This window comes from Lagopus muta, chromosome 10 (genome assembly GCF_023343835.1).
Source record: "Lagopus muta isolate bLagMut1 chromosome 10, bLagMut1 primary, whole genome shotgun sequence".
NCBI classification, from domain to species: domain Eukaryota; kingdom Metazoa; phylum Chordata; class Aves; order Galliformes; family Phasianidae; genus Lagopus; species Lagopus muta.
Genome location: NC_064442.1, coordinates 3156165 through 3177848, shown reverse-complemented (window position 1 = coordinate 3177848; position 21684 = coordinate 3156165). Strand labels below are relative to the sequence as shown.

General features: G+C 39.8%; 1 protein-coding gene across 7 annotated transcripts in view; it reads right to left on the bottom strand.

Moving 5' to 3' along the window:
• The window catches only part of ADAMTS17 (ADAM metallopeptidase with thrombospondin type 1 motif 17), a 165936-nt gene that overhangs the window by 98984 nt on the left and 45268 nt on the right, over positions 1-21684 (bottom strand). For all 7 annotated transcript variants that reach the window (XM_048956816.1, XM_048956818.1, XM_048956817.1 and 4 more), the window contains one exon: positions 3902-4007. In XM_048956816.1, coding sequence (XP_048812773.1) covers positions 3902-4007 — 106 coding nt within the window. The remainder of the gene's footprint in view (positions 1-3901; positions 4008-21684) is intronic.

Sequence of the window (21684 nt, the reverse complement as noted above, 5' to 3'; positions counted from 1 at the left end):
AGCCATACCACCTCTGGCTGTGCTCTTACCATCTAGGCAGTGCCAGGTTCCTCTAGCTCATGAATGGGAATCTTCTCTCCCCACCCAAGTCTCCCTCCAGCCCACTACAGGAAAGCCAAGGCTGTTGAAATAAAAAAAAATAATAAAAAAATCCAACAACAACAAAAAAGCAAGAATGGCAACAAAGCTGGTATTGTCCTGAAAATCAACTGGCTACAGCCCACCCACTTCATTTAGGATAACAGATACAAGGATGAAGCCCAGTTTTTTGTTGGGGAAAACAAAAACAAACTTCTTTGCCTTTTTCTTTGAAGGATGTCTTGAAAATGGTAACAATGTCACTGCTGTAGGGCCAAAGAGAACCAGGGAGGTGAAAACGGCACTATTTTTCTAAATGCCACAGTCATTCAGGGTGGTCCTTGGGGTATAAATCTCAGATTAACTTCATGTTGGATGAGAGAGGCACTATTCAGGATCTCCCTGGATCCAGTAGGGCATTCTTAAACTCGATCTAGCTGCCCAACTAGTCTAAGGAAAGAGAAGAGTAAGAAAGTTTTCAAGAAATTAAGCTGTTTCTAATTTGGAAACCTTGGAATTAAAGTTTTTGAAACTTCAGGGGCCACTATGATTACCATCTTTTGTGTAGCTCAGAACACAGCACTCCACACAGCAATAACTGGATAAAAACCAACTAACTGTGGTTACATTAAAGTGTGTTACTTTAAAAAACATCCAATACTGACAATGCTGAATGAAGGAACAATGCTTGCTGAGGGTCCTGTCATATATGCAAAAAAATCATGATTTGTAGCCTCGTCATATATTCAGAACTCTTTACCCTGTCTGCTGTGGTCTCATAATAGAAAATTTCTCCTCCTAGGCTCTTTGTAAGGAGAACTGTATCTGATTACAAATGGCTGCTCCTTTTGTGAACAAAACTCTCACTTCAGATTTAGGGACGTAAAAACAACAGGCAAGTTATGCCATTCATCCCAACATCAAGCAACAGACATCTACAGGGTAAGCCTGAAGATGAATTTTTATAGGACACATAAACAACATCCTGACTGACCTATTTAATAACGTCTCCATGTTTTCAGTGCAGCTGTCTGTAACAGTGTTTTTGCAGAGAGTCCAAGTGACATTAGTGGTAGGTTAGGAACTTGATGCATCAATTAGTAATCTATTCACTTTTTCCAAAGTCTACATCAGAAACAATCTGTGAATGCCAAACTGAGCTTCTGATCTCCATGGACACTTGTTAGTCTTAGGGCAAAAAGTAATAAATCTTAGCTCTTCAACACCCCTGAAGAAATCGGCCCTCAATAAATCTCACAATTATGGGTCTCCAAAACTTGTATTTTTGCCCACGTGGATGTAGGTTTGGTTGGATTTTTTTTTTTTTTTAATAAAACTTAAAAAAAATACCTGCATTTACTTTTCCTTGATTTTTCTTTTTAAAATTGAAGCTGATCTGAGCTTCTCTATCTCTATCTCTGCAGTGAGTTTCCTTACATATCAAAATCACTTTCAATGCTTCTACCACTTTGAAAGTAAAGTCAGCAGACAATCTTCATATTTGCACAATACTTGCTGAAACAGGATTGCTCAGAGCACCCTGTTACAGTTCAAAACCAAGAGAAAAAGGAGAGGCCTGAAACTTAGTAAGATCAATGAAAAGATTGACTTCAAGGCTAGAAAGGCACCAGTAAACTGATCCATCTGAAATAACTAGCCAGGCCAATGGTAGATGACAGCACAGTGGGGTGATCTTCATGCTCAGAGAGTGATGAGAGACAGACAGCAAGACAGCATTTTTTTTTCCTTTGACATGAATCATGATTTGATTAACATGCACATGGATGGGCTTAACTGAGAGAAGAGTAGGCAGGAGGACTCTCTAAGTTCCTCCAGCACCCCACAGCCTTCCTAACTTCTCTTGCCTGAGTCTGTTCTAGTCTCTTTTATCTCAGTAAAGGGGCCCACGATGCGGTTTTGTTCCAAAATACAATCACTTCAGCCACTTGTCCCTCTTCACCTGCAACCTTTATTTAACCTTTCCATCTCCTCCCACAGCAGCATCTATAACTCTGCTGAAGCCAATGATTCTCTGCACAGGAGAGAACTCACTTGTCTGAATCCTCCAGCCCACGTCATGCTCTGCTAACCTCTTTTTTCAGACATCTCATATGCACCACTTGAAATAGCTTTCCGTGATGGAGAAAATAAAAAAAGAAAAACAAAAGAAAAAGGCCTTACCAGCAAGAGTGGTAACTCAGAAAAGAAAATAGAGTTTGCTACTTAGTTCACAGATGGAGAGTTGTATCCAAAAGCATTACATCCCTTATTTGTGTTGTGAATTTTTTGCAAGGCATTATTGGAAAACAGCTTGACAGCTCTTCTGGGAAATTTGGCAAATGCCATGGCAGAGCAGCCTCAGCCTTTTACACAGCTGGATTTTCTGCAGCCCAAGTATTTTTTTTCCCTCCTAGTCTTGGCCCATCCAAAGATGAGTGCCGAATTTCCCTAAACACTACCCACAGGTTAATTCATTATTAAACTTAGGCTCAGTTTAACATCTTGGCACACCGTTCAAATAAAACCAAATCCTTCATTTCTGCTGAAACCACCTTTGGTTTGGCTCAGCTACCTTTGGTGTCACTGAATGGTGAACAGGCGATTCATTTTCATCTTGTCAGTTCTGGTAGTAACATAGATATCCTCCACGCAACTCAGAAACACACTGCTGTAAAATAATTGTTTGCCATGCAGTGAGACTGAGCAGGATCTGAACTTCATACATTGGCTGTGATTTAGCTGTCAATTATTTGTTTCTGCAGGAAAGGAAGATACAGTAGACACATTAACAGCATGCGTCCAGAAGGATGCAGACAAAATTTCTGCATAGCTCCATACTAGAGAAACAACAGTAGGATTTTCTGCCTTCCATCCAGAGACACTGAAAAAAGAGTAGTTGAAAATGCCATAGGCACAGACCTTACTCTGTATAAATGCGTTCCTGGTCTAGTTCTATACATCAATTACACAGTCTAACTGTGACACAGTGCAACCACAGTGATGTCGATGGAAAGGGAAAAAAGTTCGTAAGTATTATGAGTAAGTGCACATTACATTCAGCTTGGAAAGCAGTGAATGTGAATGGTGACCTTTGGGTTAACTCATTAACTGCACTAAGACTATGTAGTAAATGACTCTTCCAGTCAGTTTGTTTTATTCTGTCCATGGAATATTTACAGGCAGCTTTAAGGTCTTCAAGGGCACCTGCAGAAAGTACCTGGTAATCTCATGGGAATTATTGTACCCTTTGCTTTTTTTTTTTTTCCCTCCAGTGAAAGTGTGCTGATCAGCTGTAATTGAGCTGATAAATCAAGTTATACAATTTATTTCTGTTGATCAAATAATTATGCTTAATAGTATTTCCAAAATGCTGATGTTTACAATTCAGTATCTACACGTTATTTCACTTGCAGAGGTCAAACTGTTACCAAAGTATTACTGAAACTCTTGTCAGTTACCTGAACTTCAAAGAAAAATTTGCAGCTTCAAAGATGATAAGACTGACGTTGTTTTCCTGGACCTATTCTAGAGCATAATTTGCAGAATTCATCTCTAACCATTACCATCAATCATTCAGGGGAATGAGGCCTCTTCAAGCTGTTAAAAATCATACTGTATAGTGGAGAACAGGGGAGTATCTAACAGGAAGTTTTCTGTGTGCCAAAGAAGTACTTACACAAGTCTTCTAAAATTAAGTATCAATCTACCAGATTTATAAAATCATAATAAGCATGTCACACAAGAAACTTCATTTGTAAGCTTTTAAGTGCAAGTAGCTTACAGTAGCATCAGTAAAGAAAGAAATTGAAATACAAATTCTTACTTGTGCCCAAGTTCATGTGCAATTGTAAATGCTAGATTGAGACCATTGTCTTCAGCAAGAACACATTTTCTCTTGGCACTGCAGACACCCCCCAGGTAAGCAATTCCTGCAACAGAAATAGAGCAAACATACCATCAGAGTTAGTGAAACAACTCATGAACTTAAAACACACAGCAGTAATTCAGCAAAAATGATGAAAATATGTACTCAACATGGAAAAATATTAAGTAGCTTTCTCACAAAATCACCTACTTCATCCATTGTAGTAGTGAGAAGTTGGTTCAGTGTTTTATTAGACATGTAACAACTCAAGTTAAGCACAGTCACTCTCATTATTTCACTGCCCATGCAGACTCAAAAATTCACTGCAGCTTATCTATAAATGTCTGCTACTACCACGCTGGAATATAGATACAGTCAGGTAGCTTTAACAACTAGTTAAATGGAGTTGCCCCGATTTTCAGACTAATATTGGTGAGAAGGAATAAAGTCATGCAAGTTGAGACTCCTGAAAGGATGTTACAATCTCCCTTATTTTCATACCCACACAAAATAAGAATAGCAAACTCAGAAAAGCTAGCAAGTCAGAAAGTCAACATAGACTGCAAAAGTCTTCCATCACTTGGAGAAATTCATCCTGCAGACAGCTGTGCAGTATTTTCTGGGCCTGTTTGTGCGGGCACCAGAAGCACTTGCGGGTTCAAGTCAAAAAGGAATTTAGAAGTGACAGTATGAGACTTCTAGTGTGGAAAAGCAATAATTTCCATATGCCTTTCCTGCATCCAGACAATTCCCTGCAGCAACCATCACTGTACTTCTAGGATATGTAGTAATTGCATCACAGGTAATTTGTTGATGAACTCTTGTTCCATCTGCCACCTAAAAACCAGAGTGAAGTCACAGGGAGTTTTGTATAAGGATCAGAGACAGAGAAAGAGCCTAAGGATGCTTCTATACATCAACTGGTAAACAGCCACACTTCAGAAGGCAAACAGACACATCAAGTATATGTAGAAAACAAGATTTCTAACTGGCATGCAGTAGCCTATGTGCTGAGTTCATTCTGCTACCTCACATCCTTCTGCCACCCTGCAGAAAGGGAAGCATGAAGACCTTTCACAAATGCCTTTTTTCAAAGGAAATCCATTTGCTTATATTAAACAGAAAACAAGATGCACTTCCTGTTCTTACAGTGGGGTAGGTAGGACTTATCTGCCTTTAGTGCAATGGAGACATGAGCTCATTTCTTTTCTCTGTTGGAGCTGAAAAAGTTGTATTTGTCAAGGTGCAAATGGTGTAAAACTTTATGTCTGGAAGAACTCCAGTTCTGTTTTTATGAGTTTTAACAACAATATGGACAGGGATATTTATTGCTAGGGGAATTCTGGACAGAAAGAAGAGATGGGCAATAGCCTCTTAGTTCAGCGTTGGCAGTAAAGAGTGAAGGCAACGCAAAAAATAGGCATTAATGTTTGGTTGTATTAAAACTGGTAACCGTGGAAGGCCACATTCACACAAGATGCAAAAAATAACATCAAGCTTTAATTTCTGAAACATCAATCATCACAGAAGGCTGGACTTGCTCTCACATGAGTTCTAAGGACGTCAAGCAATCACTCAGGGAGTAATAGGTTACCTTGTCAAAGAAATTGCAACCTCACTCCCAGCACCTGATAAACCAATGACCTGGTCACAGAACCTCAGCTGTTGGTGCCTGCAGTGCATCTTGAGCTATGAACATACCTCCTCTTTCTTTTAAAGATCACAAAACATTCCTAGTTGATTCTGAAAGGGAAGTAGATATTTCTCCTGATTTATATCTTCTAGTCCCAACCACAGCAGGATTCTGACTGACAGTGCTGTTTCTCTTACTAATCCTGATTATACCATCATCTTCCATTTAACCGCTGCCAATATGTCACTCAACTGTATTTAACCATGCATGAATATAACTGAGGAGTAACAAAGCAATATTGCACATCAAGCTCAGTGGTCACTCAGACAAGCCAATTTAATTCAAAATGATTCACGGTACTTTCTGATAAACTTCAAAAAAAAAACAGACTTATTCCATGTTTCATGGCACTTGGAAATGAAAGGAACTAATGTTTCCAAGCATGCGATATGCAGTGTAGCAGATTAAGAGTACAGGCAATATATTAAAAGTGGTTCAATATCAATTAAAATTTCAAATACGCCACGAAGGCTTCAAGCAATGATTCTTTTCAAGTCCCTGTTTAGCTGTTGTAATCCCCACTGAAATTGACTGGCAGAAACACCGTGTTGTGCTAAAAATCTCACTGCTCAGTGGTGGAAAAGTAACTTGGATTTGTACATTCATCAGTGGCTGAAAAAGAAGTAAACTGTGGCTGTTACAGACTCTTAACCACCTCATTTTTATTAGCTGGTTTCAGTGTCCTGAGCAGCCAATTTCTAATATCTGCAATGAACAATTTCAAAATCTAGACATCTAAATTTAGTTTATTATAGCAAATATTAAAGATATTTGTTGCACGAAGCCTAGCGATCAGACAACAGAGGAACAGAAGTGTACTGGGGTAAGAAACTTCTAGAATGGCAGATGGCAGAAAACTTTGCTGAAGCTGATCTCAGTAAGAAATCCAGCTTATAAAATGAGAGCTTATTAATAAGAGTAATTCTGTCACAAGCTGGCTATAACAAACTGTTACAGCATTATGTTTGCCTCAAATGTTTTGAAATACATAATTTGTTTCAAAGTAATAAAAAAAGGGAAAAAAAAGTAGGAAAGTTGAACTGATTTATTAAACTTACAGTGTGTTCATGCAAATATATAAGCAGTGGCTCTCTTAGGGACCATATCTTTCCAAATATACCACTGACTGGCAGCAGTTATCAAAAATCTATTTTTAATATTAAAAAAGGTCAAGCAGGTGCATCAGTGGGAGAGGAAAGGAAAGCCAATTACTATTTTTACTATTACTAAGTGTGAGGGTTTTTTCCTGTCTCCCATGAGAAATTGCATAATTACTGTCCATAACTTCTGTGCTTCAGTTTGAATACTCAATGCTATCTGCACTTCTACAGCAAACCTTAGGACACAGACAACTGTGTAAACTCAAATTTATCCAAGAAGTTGTCATGTATAAACAGTTTGCAGCTGTTGGCCCTTCTGCCAGCTAATAAGCCCTCTGCTAGTAGTATCTCTAGGGGGAATGATTACATATATCCTACCAGCTCAGCTAGGCATTAGAATATTACATACTTGCCACAGTGATAGCCAAAGCTTGAAGAAGACAAGTTCTGAAGCACGGCTTCACATTTCATCGTATTCAAAACACCTGGGACTTCCTTTAGACATCTGTGGAATATTCACTCAGCAAGTGGCTTATCCAGGTACTCCAGCTTTCAACCCTCTAATGTCTTGTTTTCATTGCACTTCTAATACGTTAATCTTTTCTTTTGCCAGCCACCTCTGGATACAGAACTTTTACTTGATTAAAACTTGGCTAGCTTTCCTCTTCTCAATATATTTGCTGTTGGGAAGAGAGCCAAACTTGAAGTCCTGAAGTCTGCTTGGCACAGATGAAGACTCGCTGCATATCCATATGCACAGAGCAAACCCCCCATTCCCCACCATTACAAATTTGATGTTGAACTGATGTTTTTCTCATCTTCTCACAACTCTTCTCTTTGTGCAGCTCACACGCTGCCATCACTTACACTCCCATAGCCTTTCTTAACATCCTACAGGAGTAAAATCAGAAAATCCTACAAATCATTCACACTGCCTTTCCGTTCTATTGCAATAATACGTTTGACACAGGCTTGTATTTTCACATCAAGTCAGTCACCAAAGGAATCTTTCAGTGCTTGCAACGTTTAAAGATGAAAAATACTTTTTCTTTCTATGATGTCTACCTATGAAAAAAACAACAGAGGAAGAACCTGTTAAGCTGCCTCCAACACATTCTCTGTTCTACAGCTGAATAAATAGAGGTCCCAAGAAGGCAGACGTATCCAAGTGAAAAAACAACAGTATCTATAGAAGGAGTCTCTGAAGCTTGTAGTCTAGATTTTAAGGTTATTACCACCGCTGTCCTACAGAGCCTCCAGCTCCATTGGTTTCCAGGTATCATCCAGAAGAAGCTAACAGCATGAGATGTTCCTTCATTTTATGTGCTAATTCAAGGCCAGATATGCAATTTTAGTGGCACAGATTAATTTGGTGTAGTGCTTGATAGCCATTTGGATGCCAATTTCTGTTAATCCTGCAGTAAAAACATGGTTTCCATTAGAATTTAACATTAATGTATGGAAACTGTTTTGCTTTGCAATATTTTTCATTGTCACTGCATTTAATGAAAACCACACTGGAAGCAATGCAGTCACTGCCAATCACCAGTAAAGGAACTACAAAATCCAAAGCACAGGAGGAAGCTACAGTCAGGTAGGAAGACAAGGTAACAACCAACATTATTAAGCATTTTTAGAGAACAGTTTCTGATGCCAAGGACCATGCAATATAACTTATCTCTAGGCACTACTAGAAATCAGCTACCACTTCAGAGGCCTCTCTATTAGGATGCCTCCAGCCTTAGAGAGAACAGAAAACATAAAATAAGCTGAATCTCAGTGTGTCTGAGAGAGAAGTCTGTACTGACAACTTCATACAACTTGCTGCAAATTCATCCCCACAAAAGCCTCTTCTTACTTTGGGGAATCCACCTTAACTTGAATTTCAGCACAACCTCTATAAAACTCTGCCTCTTGCCTCCAAACCAGCATGATCTGCAGAGATGTAGCACGCTTTCTCAGAACACAAAGTACTCTGTGGCTAAAAACCTTCCCTATGAGACTGACTGATGTCATGTAGTGAACCAATAAAATCTTTTCCTGGTAACTCTGAAAACACCATCACTTTCCCAAAAGCCAAGTAAGGAAAATAAATAGCTAAACAACATGTAGTTACTTTCTGAATACCTTGATTTTCAATACATACACCCTGAAAGACTAACAAATACCATCTCACCCTTATATCTATAATGCAAGCTGTGGGTATAATTCAGATGCTTCTACAGCTGATAATATACTCCTCAGAACAGAAGGTCCTAGTGCTACAAATGAACGAAGTGCACATTAGCTTCACAGTGGATACTTTTCTGATAATGGGAATCTTTACCAAACTTACTGCTATGGCACCCCTGGTTCTACCAACCCCTGGGTTGCATTTCAAATGACCAGGACTAATTGCAAGAGCCAGATTCAACCACACACCTTAGTTTTCTTGTAATGGCTACATGGAGATACACCCAAATGTAAGTCATGGCACTCCTGAAGCCCAACACAGCTTCCCAGGGGACTCTTCCAGCGTAGGCTGAACTCCTTGCAGGAATGTGCTCCACCTGTTTTCAATCAGATAAGCTCACATCTAGTTGGGGTTTGTCTACACGCTCTTTCTGTAACTTGTGCCATGCCACAACTTCTGACAACAAAGCCTTGGTGCAGGTAAACATCTTAATGTCAGTAGATCTCCAAAGGCGGCAAGATTCTGCAAATAATTAGGGCAGAAAGAAGCACTGTTGCTATCATCTGTTCCTCCTTGTTTAATTACCCTGCAGGACAGCAATTAATGGAACAGGAGGAACCTCTTCCCCAGGATGGCCAACTTTGAGCTTTAGCATTCAATGTTTCTGCAGGGCTTTTGTGTTTCCCAGGAACCCTCTTGTGGCTTTCTCAGTAAAAAGATGAGTCATTTTTCTGCTCCTTTACTGATTAGCCCACACACAGACACTCCCCACGAAGTCAAGAGCCTTATTCTAACGCTACTGGCATTGAATTTACACTGTGCTAATTCACTGATTTCAGCAGTCTTTTCAAGGGGCTGCCCAGGCAAAAACCCTAGAGATTAGCATTCTTACGACTTCAGGAATAAATGTCCTCCCCTAAATCCACAACATGCGACTCAAAAGCATATTCTGAACTCAGGAAATTGCTCTACTTACTTAAGCACACAGTTTACACCTAGAAGTCAGTTCACTAAGCCTAGATCTGTTTTCCTACACATCTTTGGCCTTTCAACTTTTAACCATACCAGTATTATATTGAGCATATTTTTTCTCACAGACTCCTGCATCACAAATACCCTCCTTTCAGACTGAAGGAAAAGACTGAATAAAAACGCTAGGAGGCAGGAATCCTTCAGGAGCATGGCAGAAAAGCCTAACCTCTCACACTGCTAGTAGCACGTTGGTTCAGATACCAAACTAAATGAGGTGGAGAGCTGACACAGTCTAACATCTTTTTGGCCTATAAGAGGCCCTAACAAAGGCCTACAAAAACACACCAGACAATCAATGCTGCATTCTGCCAGTAAAGACTAGATAACCTTCAGAACACTTCCTCACCACCCCCTTGTCGTCGTCCCCCCCAGGTTTGGCATGGGCATCTTTGAAAACAGCATTCCCTTCCAATGGCTTGGTTCCGTCAAAGGTTTGTGATTACAAATGTAAACATTCACCTTAATGACTGCAGCTGAAAAGAGGTACACTGTTCACAGGAATGCAAGGAAAGCTGGAAATAAGCACAGTGATTAGCCTCATAGAACAGATATCCATCGTGAGCTACAAAGGGACCACTGATCTTGTCTTGGAGCAAAGGAATGCATGAAACAACCACTTGAATTTATTCCTAGTACTAATTTTTCTGCTTTTCACAATAAAATACTAGGATCTGAGACCTCAGCAAAGGAGATAAAAAGAAATATCCTTTTTTATTTGCCATCTGCTCTTTGTTCAGCGTGACATCTTATAACCCATTAACATTACTCTTTCAGCAAACCACTGCTTCCTCAGATGACAGCAGATTAATAAATCCTCTTCATCCAACCTGACAAGAGGAGTTGCTTTATTAACTGGAGCATCGGAAGCAGGGTATCATCTATGTGTTTACTCTACTTTGATATGCTAACCGACACATTCCAAAGAGCTTCTCCCACTCCCTACCCAGCGACTGGAGCTCAGGCTGTTGATGAATGCGAATCTCTAGCAGGCAAAATACAGTGTTTCTTTTCGCACTCCTGTTTCTATAATTTAGTATAAGGTTGTGGATATTTAGCCCAAAAGCAGATTCTCAAACCCAGGCAACTAATTCACCATCTGTTCATAGCCATCATTACACCGTGCTGAAAGCCTGCACGTTCATGCACACATGTGGAAATACATAGGCTTAATTATCCAAAGTAAGATAAATTACAACAGCTGTACTCCTGTTAAGAGAAAAGGCAAGAGAAGAGTTAGCCAGGTGATCTGAAAGGACTCTAGATGGGGAGGAATTGATGGACTGGATGAGTCAACAAAGAGTGCTGGAAAATATACAGAGCCTAGCCTAATTCTAACTGAGTGAGCAAGATGGACAGATTAGGAAATGAAAGGAGATGATGACAAATGCAGCAAAAGGAGATAACAACCATGTTCTAGAAGTCTTCAAGAAACATGACTTTGATCTCACAAGCAACACTGAACTACTTTTGTGGGAGGCTGGGGTCAAGGAGGACAAGAGATAAGATCATAAGGGAAGATAAGCTCTCAGAACTTTTGCGGCTGCTTAAATGCTGCAGGGAAATGGATCCACAGTCCCGGGTCAGGTGTTTCTGGCATAAGAGCTGCCTTGAGAAAAGGTAGGAGCCAGCTTGCAAGAAGGCCTGAGAAGGACATGGAAATATTCAGGGACGAAGGCCTCTGCCTTGGTGTGTGAAAAGAAGTGACATTTAGAATAAGGACAGATAATTGAACTGATAAGGAATCAAGCAATGGAAATCAGTGGAATAAGCTGCATCTTTCAAGACATAAATAAGTGACTGAAAGGAAAAAAAAAAAAATACATTTGCCATCAGAAAGCAAAATGCTTAATGGAGACCACAGTGCATGATCATCGCTCTGCTGCACATATACCACTATCAGCTTATTAATATCCATCCTGTCTCACAGGGAACTTCTCATCTGAAGGTAATGCTCCTATAAGAAATCAAAAAACAATCCTGGCATTACCTGTAGTAGCTGCAACTTTGCAAACTGTATAGTTTCAAAATCCTACACAGGTTGTTTTCACAGTGCTTTTTCAGTTCCATGACTTCCAGTTTTGAATCTGACAGTTTGTTCCTACAACTCATCTGAGCCATCTGCTTCAACAAAGGGCCTGAGTTTAGACAGAATGAAGGGGAATGAAAAAGAAAGATCAAATCAGAGCTTTCATTGAGACTGCAAAACAGAGAGGAACATGGAATCCAGCAGCAGGGATCCTGGAGTCTTCAAATACCACAGTATCTCCTTTCCAGAATGAAGAGACAAGGTCAGACTTGGAAATATATCAGAAAAAATATTTGGAGTCTCTGTACCAAACAGCATCTGATTTAAGAGCTAATAGAACAACTGGAACTGAATGCTGGATCCTGACTTTCTCATAATTGCAAACAATAAAACTAGTGAAGCTATTCAAATAAATTAAAATATACTTTTAAAAGTTTCAAAAGCTTTACTGAGCCACACACCTTTGCCATCATGTTGGTCAAAAGGTGGGTTAATCAGCAAGGATGAGTCCTGCAATCACTTAAACAACATTCAGCAGTGTATGACAAGCATTGTTTCCATTTCTGGAGAGTTTCATCAGCCTGCTGAACCAGGCAGTTCTGAACACCTGTGTTGCTGATGAATGGCATTCTTCCACAGCTCTCAATTAAATTCTTTCCATGTTCTTAAAGAATGACTAAGCAATTGTTGCTCTCAAAAAGTGAATGAATCTATACTTTCGAAACATGTTAACATTTAAAGTGTATTTTATTTTTAGGCACCGTATGCGTGTCAAGCTGTTCTCTTGGCAAAATAAGAGCAGCTCAGGCGACTAGCAGAGCCAGCCAGCAGAATGGGATGATTCACAGTAATCAAACTTTGAACAGATGCTTTTCCAAATTGCTTCTGTGATACTTCTCAATTACAGCTCCTACATCCCGACTTACAGAGTTATCTAAGCTCCTGGCTTCTTTGTCAAACTGCCAGCCAACACATGCACTGATAAGCTTATTTAACAGTTCTTGGTTCAGCCCTTCTGTTTTAATTCTTTGCCGAGTGCTGATTTAACCTCACAGCCTGCTTGATCTGAGAAACCTGCAAAATCCAGAGTTTGTGTCTGATAAAGTTAATAGGGTTGAGTTACTCTGTTGAAGTGAGAACTCAGGCTGAAAAACCTGTACCACACTAAAGTTTGAAGCCTGTCTTTAATTCTTCAGCACTATTACCTCTGCTGCCAGTACCAGGGAGTGAACGTAATCCTTCCACCACTGGGCAGGAAGAGGAGACGAAGTGACTGCCATTGCTCTGCTTCTCTTCTCACACAGCACCACGGTCAGACTGCCTGATAGCAAGGGCAGGTGACAAAACAAGAAAAGAAAAAACCTCTCACTGCGAAATTAATGGCTTGATTTTTCACACAGCTGCTCTGGGGCTTTCTGATGTACATGTAGGCAATGTGAACTTCCCTTCAGTGGCAGCATTAGAGGGAGGAGGCTTTCTCCTCTAGTTACTTTCTTCTCTTTCAGAAATGTCCAAAAATTCTAATATTTCTGAGACACATCTTCAAATTTGGATCAAGTTGGACCATGGATTAAAAAACTTACGTAAAGACAGACAGGAGTACAGCCAGACACAAGTACAAAGTGCACACACTCCATACAAATCATCAGTTTAAATGACTCAATCTAAAGTGTCATCCTCCAGACTCCCCAAAACCACTCTCACTTCTACTCCATAGGAAGGGAATACTCGCATGGTATGTCATGCAGCCATAAAACATCACAGTGCCAGGAGAAGTAGAGGCTAATTTCAGAGGTAATGTGAAGATATTTTTGGTATGTCCTGCATCTAGTTTCTTTAGTACCTCTCTCTAAATTACTCTAAAATAAAATGACACCTTCAAAGAACTTAGTAGCACAAGTTAGACAGAAATTTTCACCAAGATCAGGATGAACTTTTCACATGCTCAATAAAAGGAAGTCTCTCATGTTCAAACCTCTGCTCCTTCTGAAAGAAAACATGAATCTGGATGAATACTGCTGAGCAAATTGCAAAGACTGATAGCAGCCAGAAGAGTCCCTGGGGCCTCTCAGATACAAGTCAGTCTCAGTCATGAGGCCTTTATACTCTGAAGTTTATAGACTGAATTCAGATATGGCAGTGCATGAGGCTCACGGGAGGACAGCAATTGCAGGCAGCACTGAAGAATCTTACCGATGCTGTATCCTGCAGAGGGCCAGTGAGACATTCCCATACCTACATGTACTACTGCTCTAGTTTTTTTTGTGTTAAACTGCTGACAAGCGGAGAATTGTCCCTTGTCATATTCCTCTAAATAAAACACCTCTGGGAAGTGCAGAAGCTTCTATATACTTCTCTGCTATATAGTGACATTTCCACTCCTGAATCAAACTGATGTATTCCTGATTAAAACCATGTGCTGAATCTGCACCACAGTGGACGGGGGAGTGGGTTTTCAGCTGTCAAGCCCCATTCAGTAACTGTGGGTCGTGGAGAGAATTTAGGATGGTAACAGCTGTGCTTTCCAGCCAAGCAGATAGTGCACCTTTGTACAAGCTTGCTTTGGTGTCCAGTGGCAGTGAACTGTCAGCTGCCATGTAATGAGATTAATTTCCCAACAAAGCCTCCAGATTAATGACAGCATAAATAGCCACATAGCATTCACAGAAAAAAACAAGCTGGACATGTATTACTTCCGATCTAATTGTACCAGCTATCACAGTCACCATAAACTTGATTAAAATCTTACTGAAATCAATAGGATTATTGCCACTGGCTGTGGAGAATGAGCATTAAGCCATTTCCTGGCTTTTTACTTTGCTCCCATCCTCAGAAGGTTGGCCTTTGTTTCTTTTTTTGTTTGCTTTTTTAATTCACTGTAAAAACAGAAAGCTTTTTACTTCACCTTCCAGACCATGCTATGGTTCAGAGACACCAGTGCATGCCTGAGTATTCTGCATCTCTGTAAACACACCAGTTCACTGAACAAATAAGGACTACAGCTTTCCTATGTTTGGACATGCATCAAACAGCAAAGATAAAGATAAAAATGAAAAGAGAAATTTTGTTGAGATGTTCAATCAAAAATCATCATTGACAAAATCTCCTGTGTGAACAGCAGCTCCAAAGACATGAGGCAACCCAAACACCAACTATTGTATATTCTTGGTTGGTAAGATTCCCTACTAAGGACAAAGACTAATACAATTTTTTTTTTTTCTGGCTAATACAACTTTCATCAAGTGTCTGAACTAAATAAACACACAAAAGAGCCAATTCTTACAATCTAGGCAAGCATTCAGTTCAGGTCACAGCAGTTTACGGTTCAGCTAGTAAAGGTCTCTCAAGATAAACGACAGGAAAAAATATCTAGAAGAGCAGATAAACTCTGACCAGCACTGCTTTGTTGAAATCCAAGGCAGGAGACAGTTCTAAGAGGTGAGTGAAGGGTTTACAAGGTGGCAGCAGTATTTCCACAGAAGCGATCAAGAGTCACATTGCAGGACAGGCATAATCAGGAGTTAATCATCCATACTTGAAACCTGACATGACCAAGGCAAAGACAGTATCTTGTCTCTGATGTTCTCCCTCTGGCATAACCAGAAAAGATGACAAATGTAAACATACAAGATTGGAAATATGAATGCTGTCTCGAGGTTTCCTAAACAGAGATATAAAACAAATTCTAAAATAAATTCTATTTTCAATTTTTCCTTTTCTGTCATCTCAAGTATTTTGAAGACTGATTAGATTGCTGGATTCATTTTAGAGCAACAGTTTAATATTCCAATAAATAAAAACATCCACACAGTTTCCTCACTTACTGGCCTCTGTTTACTTATAAAGAGCTGCAGTGTTTACTCTGTTTGTCTACTGCAGAGCAAATATTGCTACACATGCTTGAGCTTGATGGATGACATAAGTAAAACCAACAAGCAGATGCTCAGCAGAACATTAACGTGTACCCAGCAGTCTAATTATGGCCAGACAGAGCCTTAATGCAAACAGATCAGTCAAAATGGCTACACAAAAATGTATGACACAACTACACAAAGCCAACAAATATTTTCAACCTGCTGACTGCTCACGACCACTAACTAAAGTAGAAATGCAAGGCTAATTCCAAGTTAAGCAAACACAGAAATCCTTAGCATTCTACAAATCATGCTGAAAGAACGCAGGAGGAGAAACATATTTGATGGATTGGATTTAGCATTTTCATTTTTTTTCTAAAGGTTAAGTGCAGTTCTAGGAGCTGATTGAAAGGGCAAAAAAAACTTGTCACACTAATGCAGACAAACCCCTTACTGACTGTAGGAATCTGAAAGTGAAATTTAAACGTATGTATAGGAGAACACGAGTCCAAATAAATATTTGCATGTACCTGTAAGCTGTCCTTTGAATCACTGGATTTGGTTTGGACAAAAATCTCCCAAAAACTAAAAGTGAAAACCAAAATTAGCTGTGTATGCATAGGAGGCATGTATGACATTCACAATAGGTCCAAATTAGGTCTAATTTGTCAAAATCAGATTTAGGTCAAAAATTCACTGTCTCTTACTTCCACCTTTCTAAAATGGTTGTAGCTTGATAGGAAACCCCACTGTTTTCCACAAGGAAGATCTGGTCAAATTCAGGTATTCCATTACCTCTGAATTTAGAGATCGTGCTGTGAGCTTGTACTGGAGGACAGTTCCTACTGCATTTTCACCAGGCTGGTCAACACAAAGAAGACTTTCAGTGGCATCAAGTCCTGCTACATGACCAATTCCTATTTGCGTTATGTGCAACATCATCACAACCAAGAAACCTGGAGCTTGTGCTGGGGCATCAGAAGGTCCAAAAGGATTAAAAAAACAAAACAAAGCAAACAATTTCAAGGACTTAAACTTATTTTTAAATCTAAGTGCACTTAGAATAGCAAAATCCTCCCATGATCAGACACCCTGTGAAATAGGCTGCTTTTATACTACATTATGATACCAGATGGTAAACCAACTTGAAAAAAATAACAAATGAAAAATCAGTAAAGGTCAAACTTCCTTTTCTTGGGAAGGTGCTGCCAACAAACTATATTTTTTCATGTGTTTTATGCTGACTTCTCAGCGCAGCTTTCTTGGTTATCACCAGTAAAAATCTCATCTCTGCATTTTTAAACCTGCTCTCAAAACTGCATTTTAGTCTTGGAAGCTGCAAAATAAAAGAAATGTAAAAGCACAGTACACAACTGTCCTTCATTTCCTTCCTCTACTCTTACGTATCCTGTGTGCAACTGGAATGCTTCTGATTATTCAGTGGAGCAAACATTACAATGGATGCAATCATGCCTTACTGCCCTACGCCTGCAGCCTATTGCACAGCTACATACAGATGTTTTTACACAGACTGGTTTTCTAGCTACAGGGTCTATAAAACAATAGAAACTATCTGAAATGTTTTCAAGCCAGCAAAGGATAAAGGCACTGAAAAGCAGTCAATTGGATAAAAGCCATCTATGTCTGACAGGGGAAGAAGAAAAACTTCAGAGGTTTTTCAATTATAAATGCACCATGCTTTCTTAAACAGTACTTGACTGCAGTCTGCAGCTGACTGACCAGGCTGGAATGTGCGAACAGAGGTAAAAACAAAGCTGTGGGCAACAAAAAGAAGGAATTCAAACCTCTGGTCTGTAGAAGGGCTGAATCATTGTTTTACTAACCTGAAGAACCAGATGCTGCATAAAGAACCCAAGCTCACACTGGGAAAGCCTAAGAAGAGATAGCATTGCCTCCAGCTGAGGGACCAGGTCTGAGACTCAAGAGATGTGGGGTACACCCAGCCAGCTCTATCCTTTAGCATGCCTCTTCAAATCCAAAGGTTTCCTTTTCTCTATACAGTACAGACAACCGTTCTGATCTTCTCAGCAAAGAGCTTTGAATTTTACTGAAGAAAAGCAGCACGTACAAAAACAAATACCCACAACATCTGATTAACAGGGAGATGCCATGAATTAGCAGGTAAGGCACTGGAGTGGAAGTCAGGATGTGCAAAATCCGTTCCCTGTGTCAGATAAGAAACAATGGGCAAATACTCTTTTGACTCTTATGTTTTCCTAGCTCACTTTGTCTGAATGGTTGTCATGGCAGAAAAGCCTGCTTTCTGCTGTGGAAAATCTTGTCTTGGCATTTCTAGCACAGATATCAACAGCGAGCAATGGGTTATTTATAAGGTACTGACAAGGAGGTTTGGCACTGTAGAAAACAAACATCTCTCCTTCTATAGCCTTACGTTTAAAAAAAAGAGAAAGAAGGAAGCAAGATGAGCTATGAAAGCAAAAGAGATGATTTTATTTTTTAATGTTCATTCTTGCAAGAATTTTCCAGAGGAGCAAATCTTCAGCAACAGGAAGTTATGGAGCTAGGTGTGAAGTTGGTGAAGCAGTGCAGAAAGCATGTAAAGCCTGCAATATGCAAACCTCCATTGACATGGAAGAGGTAAGGGACAACAGCAGAAATACCCCAACAAACAGAAGCTGTCTGTCTACAGATCTAATATACCAAAATTGTTCTGCTCGTGCTTGCCTCAAAGACTTCTCAACTTCTCACAGACAGTAGCAAGGAGCAGTTCCAGAGCTTTTCTTGACATTTGTTTGGCAGTGTGTGCTTAGCTGGACATCAATTAGACTACTGCCTTCAGCCTGTCTGTTTGCAAATACAAAGACTGCTTTCAGAGATAAACAGCAGAGATTTCTTTAAGTCGCGATTAAATGGAATTCGGCCATAAGAAAAGCCTTGGTTCTTCAGGCAGTGTCCTACAAATCATCTCTAATTTAGAAAACAATCACAGCAGAGAAACTGTCCAGGAGGTAAAACTGTAACTCAGCAGTTCTAGCATTACTCATACAAATTCAAAATATGAGAAGTGCCTGTTGCACAAAAGAAAAAGCATTCTTTTTCAATTAAGGTTTTGATTATTTTTACTCCATGCTAGAAAAAAATTACTATGCTACTTCTGAGAGGCACTGTCACGTATGTTCATTGGGAACTGTTAATTAAAACAGTAATAACAAGACAGCTCTTCCCTGCAGTGATTGCACGTCAAAGCTCTAAACATAGGAAGGGGCCAGGGGTTGAGAAGGTGTGGAAGAGAAATCTTGCATAGATATCTTCCCTTCAAGCTAGGAGACTAGAGACTAAAATTCCCAGGTGTTTTGTGTACACGTCTATATAATTTCACAGAGACGTAAATGGCCCTAGAGTGGAATGCAGAACATGTTTGCACCTGTACCAATCGAACTGCACAGTGATTTAGTACGTAAAGTGAGCTATGACATGGAGGTGAAATGAAAGGATAAAGTCAGAATAAATACCAACAAAGTCACAGCAAACATTTTCCCTCACGACATACTCCTTCTAATCAAGGGAACATAAGGAGCTTAGGCGCACACCAGTTTGACTTCAGGTTAGGATTTGGCTTGGAGTCCTACATTCCTGACAGGAAAGTACCTCAACACAATACTTGCAACCAGTCAGTTTTCTGAAGATACCCTTCCATTCAAACAGTAATCAGCATTCACCTTGCACAACAAGGCAATGCTACAGCCTGGAAGAATTTTACTCTTAAACACATTGTCTGGTAAAGGAATAATATTATTCCTTTCCGTAGCATTTTGGGCAGTTGTTGTCCAGCATTTATCAAAAACACGCTACCAAAAGCCATCAACAAGACCATGGCTGAAGGGGAAGTTTTTGAGCAAAGATAAGCTTAAATATACTGCATTAATTTTGCAAGGAGTCACAATAAGACAGACAGAAAAATAATTAGAAAACAAAGTGAAAATACATATTGAGGCAACAAAAAAGAAAATGATGTATGGAGGAGAACTAATAAGGAACTGCTGGAGGTTTATGAAGAACGAAGTGTAGCAAATGCAGGGAAATTCCACAACCCCAGTGGGCAAGTCATGCGGTTAGCGTGATGGAAGACAGACCATCCAGGCCTCTCCCAGGAGAGCAGCTTCTCAGTGTCCAGCCCCAGCTGAACAAAAGAGAAGATGAAGGAACAAAATTGAGCAAGAGTTTCTAAGATCTCTGAACCACCACCAAAGACAAACAGACCTTCAACAAAAAGGCAAGGGAAGGGGATTAGTCATGAGAGCAGGAGAGGATCTGTGATGCTTCAGAGCTACTTACGTATGGAAGGGGGAGCAGTGACAAATGGTCAGAAAGATCTGTCACTGACTCTCCCTCCACTAAAAGCTTTCATTTATTTTAATTACATAAGCTAATTGTTCCCCCTGCAAGACATGAAAAAACAGAGAGAAGATGAAAAAAAAGGCTGATATAACCAGAAATTCAGAAAACGGCACTAACAGCTTAATTTTCAGAACAGAACAGACTGGTTGATTAATTACTTATTTTCTATGTATGATGGGAACATAAAGGATCCAAATCAAGCTGCTAGTGTTTGGCTACTATCTCTCTGCCATAGTTACTTCCCATCTAAGGAGACCAAGAATCCACTACTGCCATGAGAACATGGAATGAATAAAGACAAATCTAAACAAGTCTACTGAGCTGCAAAACAAACCCAAAGGCAAACAAAATTCAAATGCTTCACTTTCCATAACAACAAAAAGAGAAAAATAGGTCTTTACAAAACAGTATCAACACTTCATTCAACTAAATACACTGCACACATCCTAAGTGTTCATATAAATCAATGGAGAAAGCTGATGTATTTCACAATAAATACGTAGTCTGCTTAAACTGGCATGCCCAGCTTTCTTATTTTCTTGTTTTACAGGCTGGACAAACAGAAACAGATTGTTTGTACACGGCCTTTGTTTGTATTTCCCACTTGCCTTTCCAAATGCAGACTGGTCAGTTTCACTTTTGTTTCTATCAGGTTTTGTTTTCTGGCTCTCACAGACTATTGTTTCTTTGCGAGATTTTACAAACTTTCAGTGATTCTGAATGCCCAAATAGAGACAGCTTAATTGAGATGACAGCTAATTTTCAGGAAGTACAAAGCACCAGCCTCAGGACATCAGGTTTTCCAAAGACATCTCAGGTACCCCCAAGCCACAAGTCTCTCTAGGAATAAACTCATGCAATGAATCTAGTGGAAGCTGGATTTATCCTTCAGAGGCTCACAGCTGGAGACTGAACAGCTGTGCACACGCAAAGCAGCCTTGCTGAAACTGTGTCCCCAAAACAAGCTAGAAGGAAAAGCACAAACAGCATGCTGAAGCGAGGAAGAGCAAGGGTTGTGTTAGCAGGGATTTGTGATTGAGTGGCTGCATTCATCCCAGTGTTTCTATTAAAATGTATGCAATCCTATATTAAACTCTACTGGCACACAAATTTCTGTTAAGAACTTAGAAGAGGAGAGATTACTAGCTGGTGAAAAGAAATTGGAAGGGTGCTGTGGGAAGGGTGGGGCACAAAAGATGGTAGTGATGAATATGTCCAATAGCACAGCTCTGCACTGTCTGAGTTGTGCAGCCGAGTATTTATTCCTTAGCAACCAGAAGGCAAGAGAAAGTCTTCCACTGCACTGTAGCATGGCTCCCTTTGGTTTTGTAAAGCCAGCAGCCTAATTCTACATTGCCATGCACAGCCACAACTGATAGGAAAATCTGCAGTGCTGTGAGGTCCTGCTCATTCACCAACATCAAATTAATTACAGAGTGTCCCTTTAAGGGACATTTTAACTGACGGTATGTTCATTTTAATG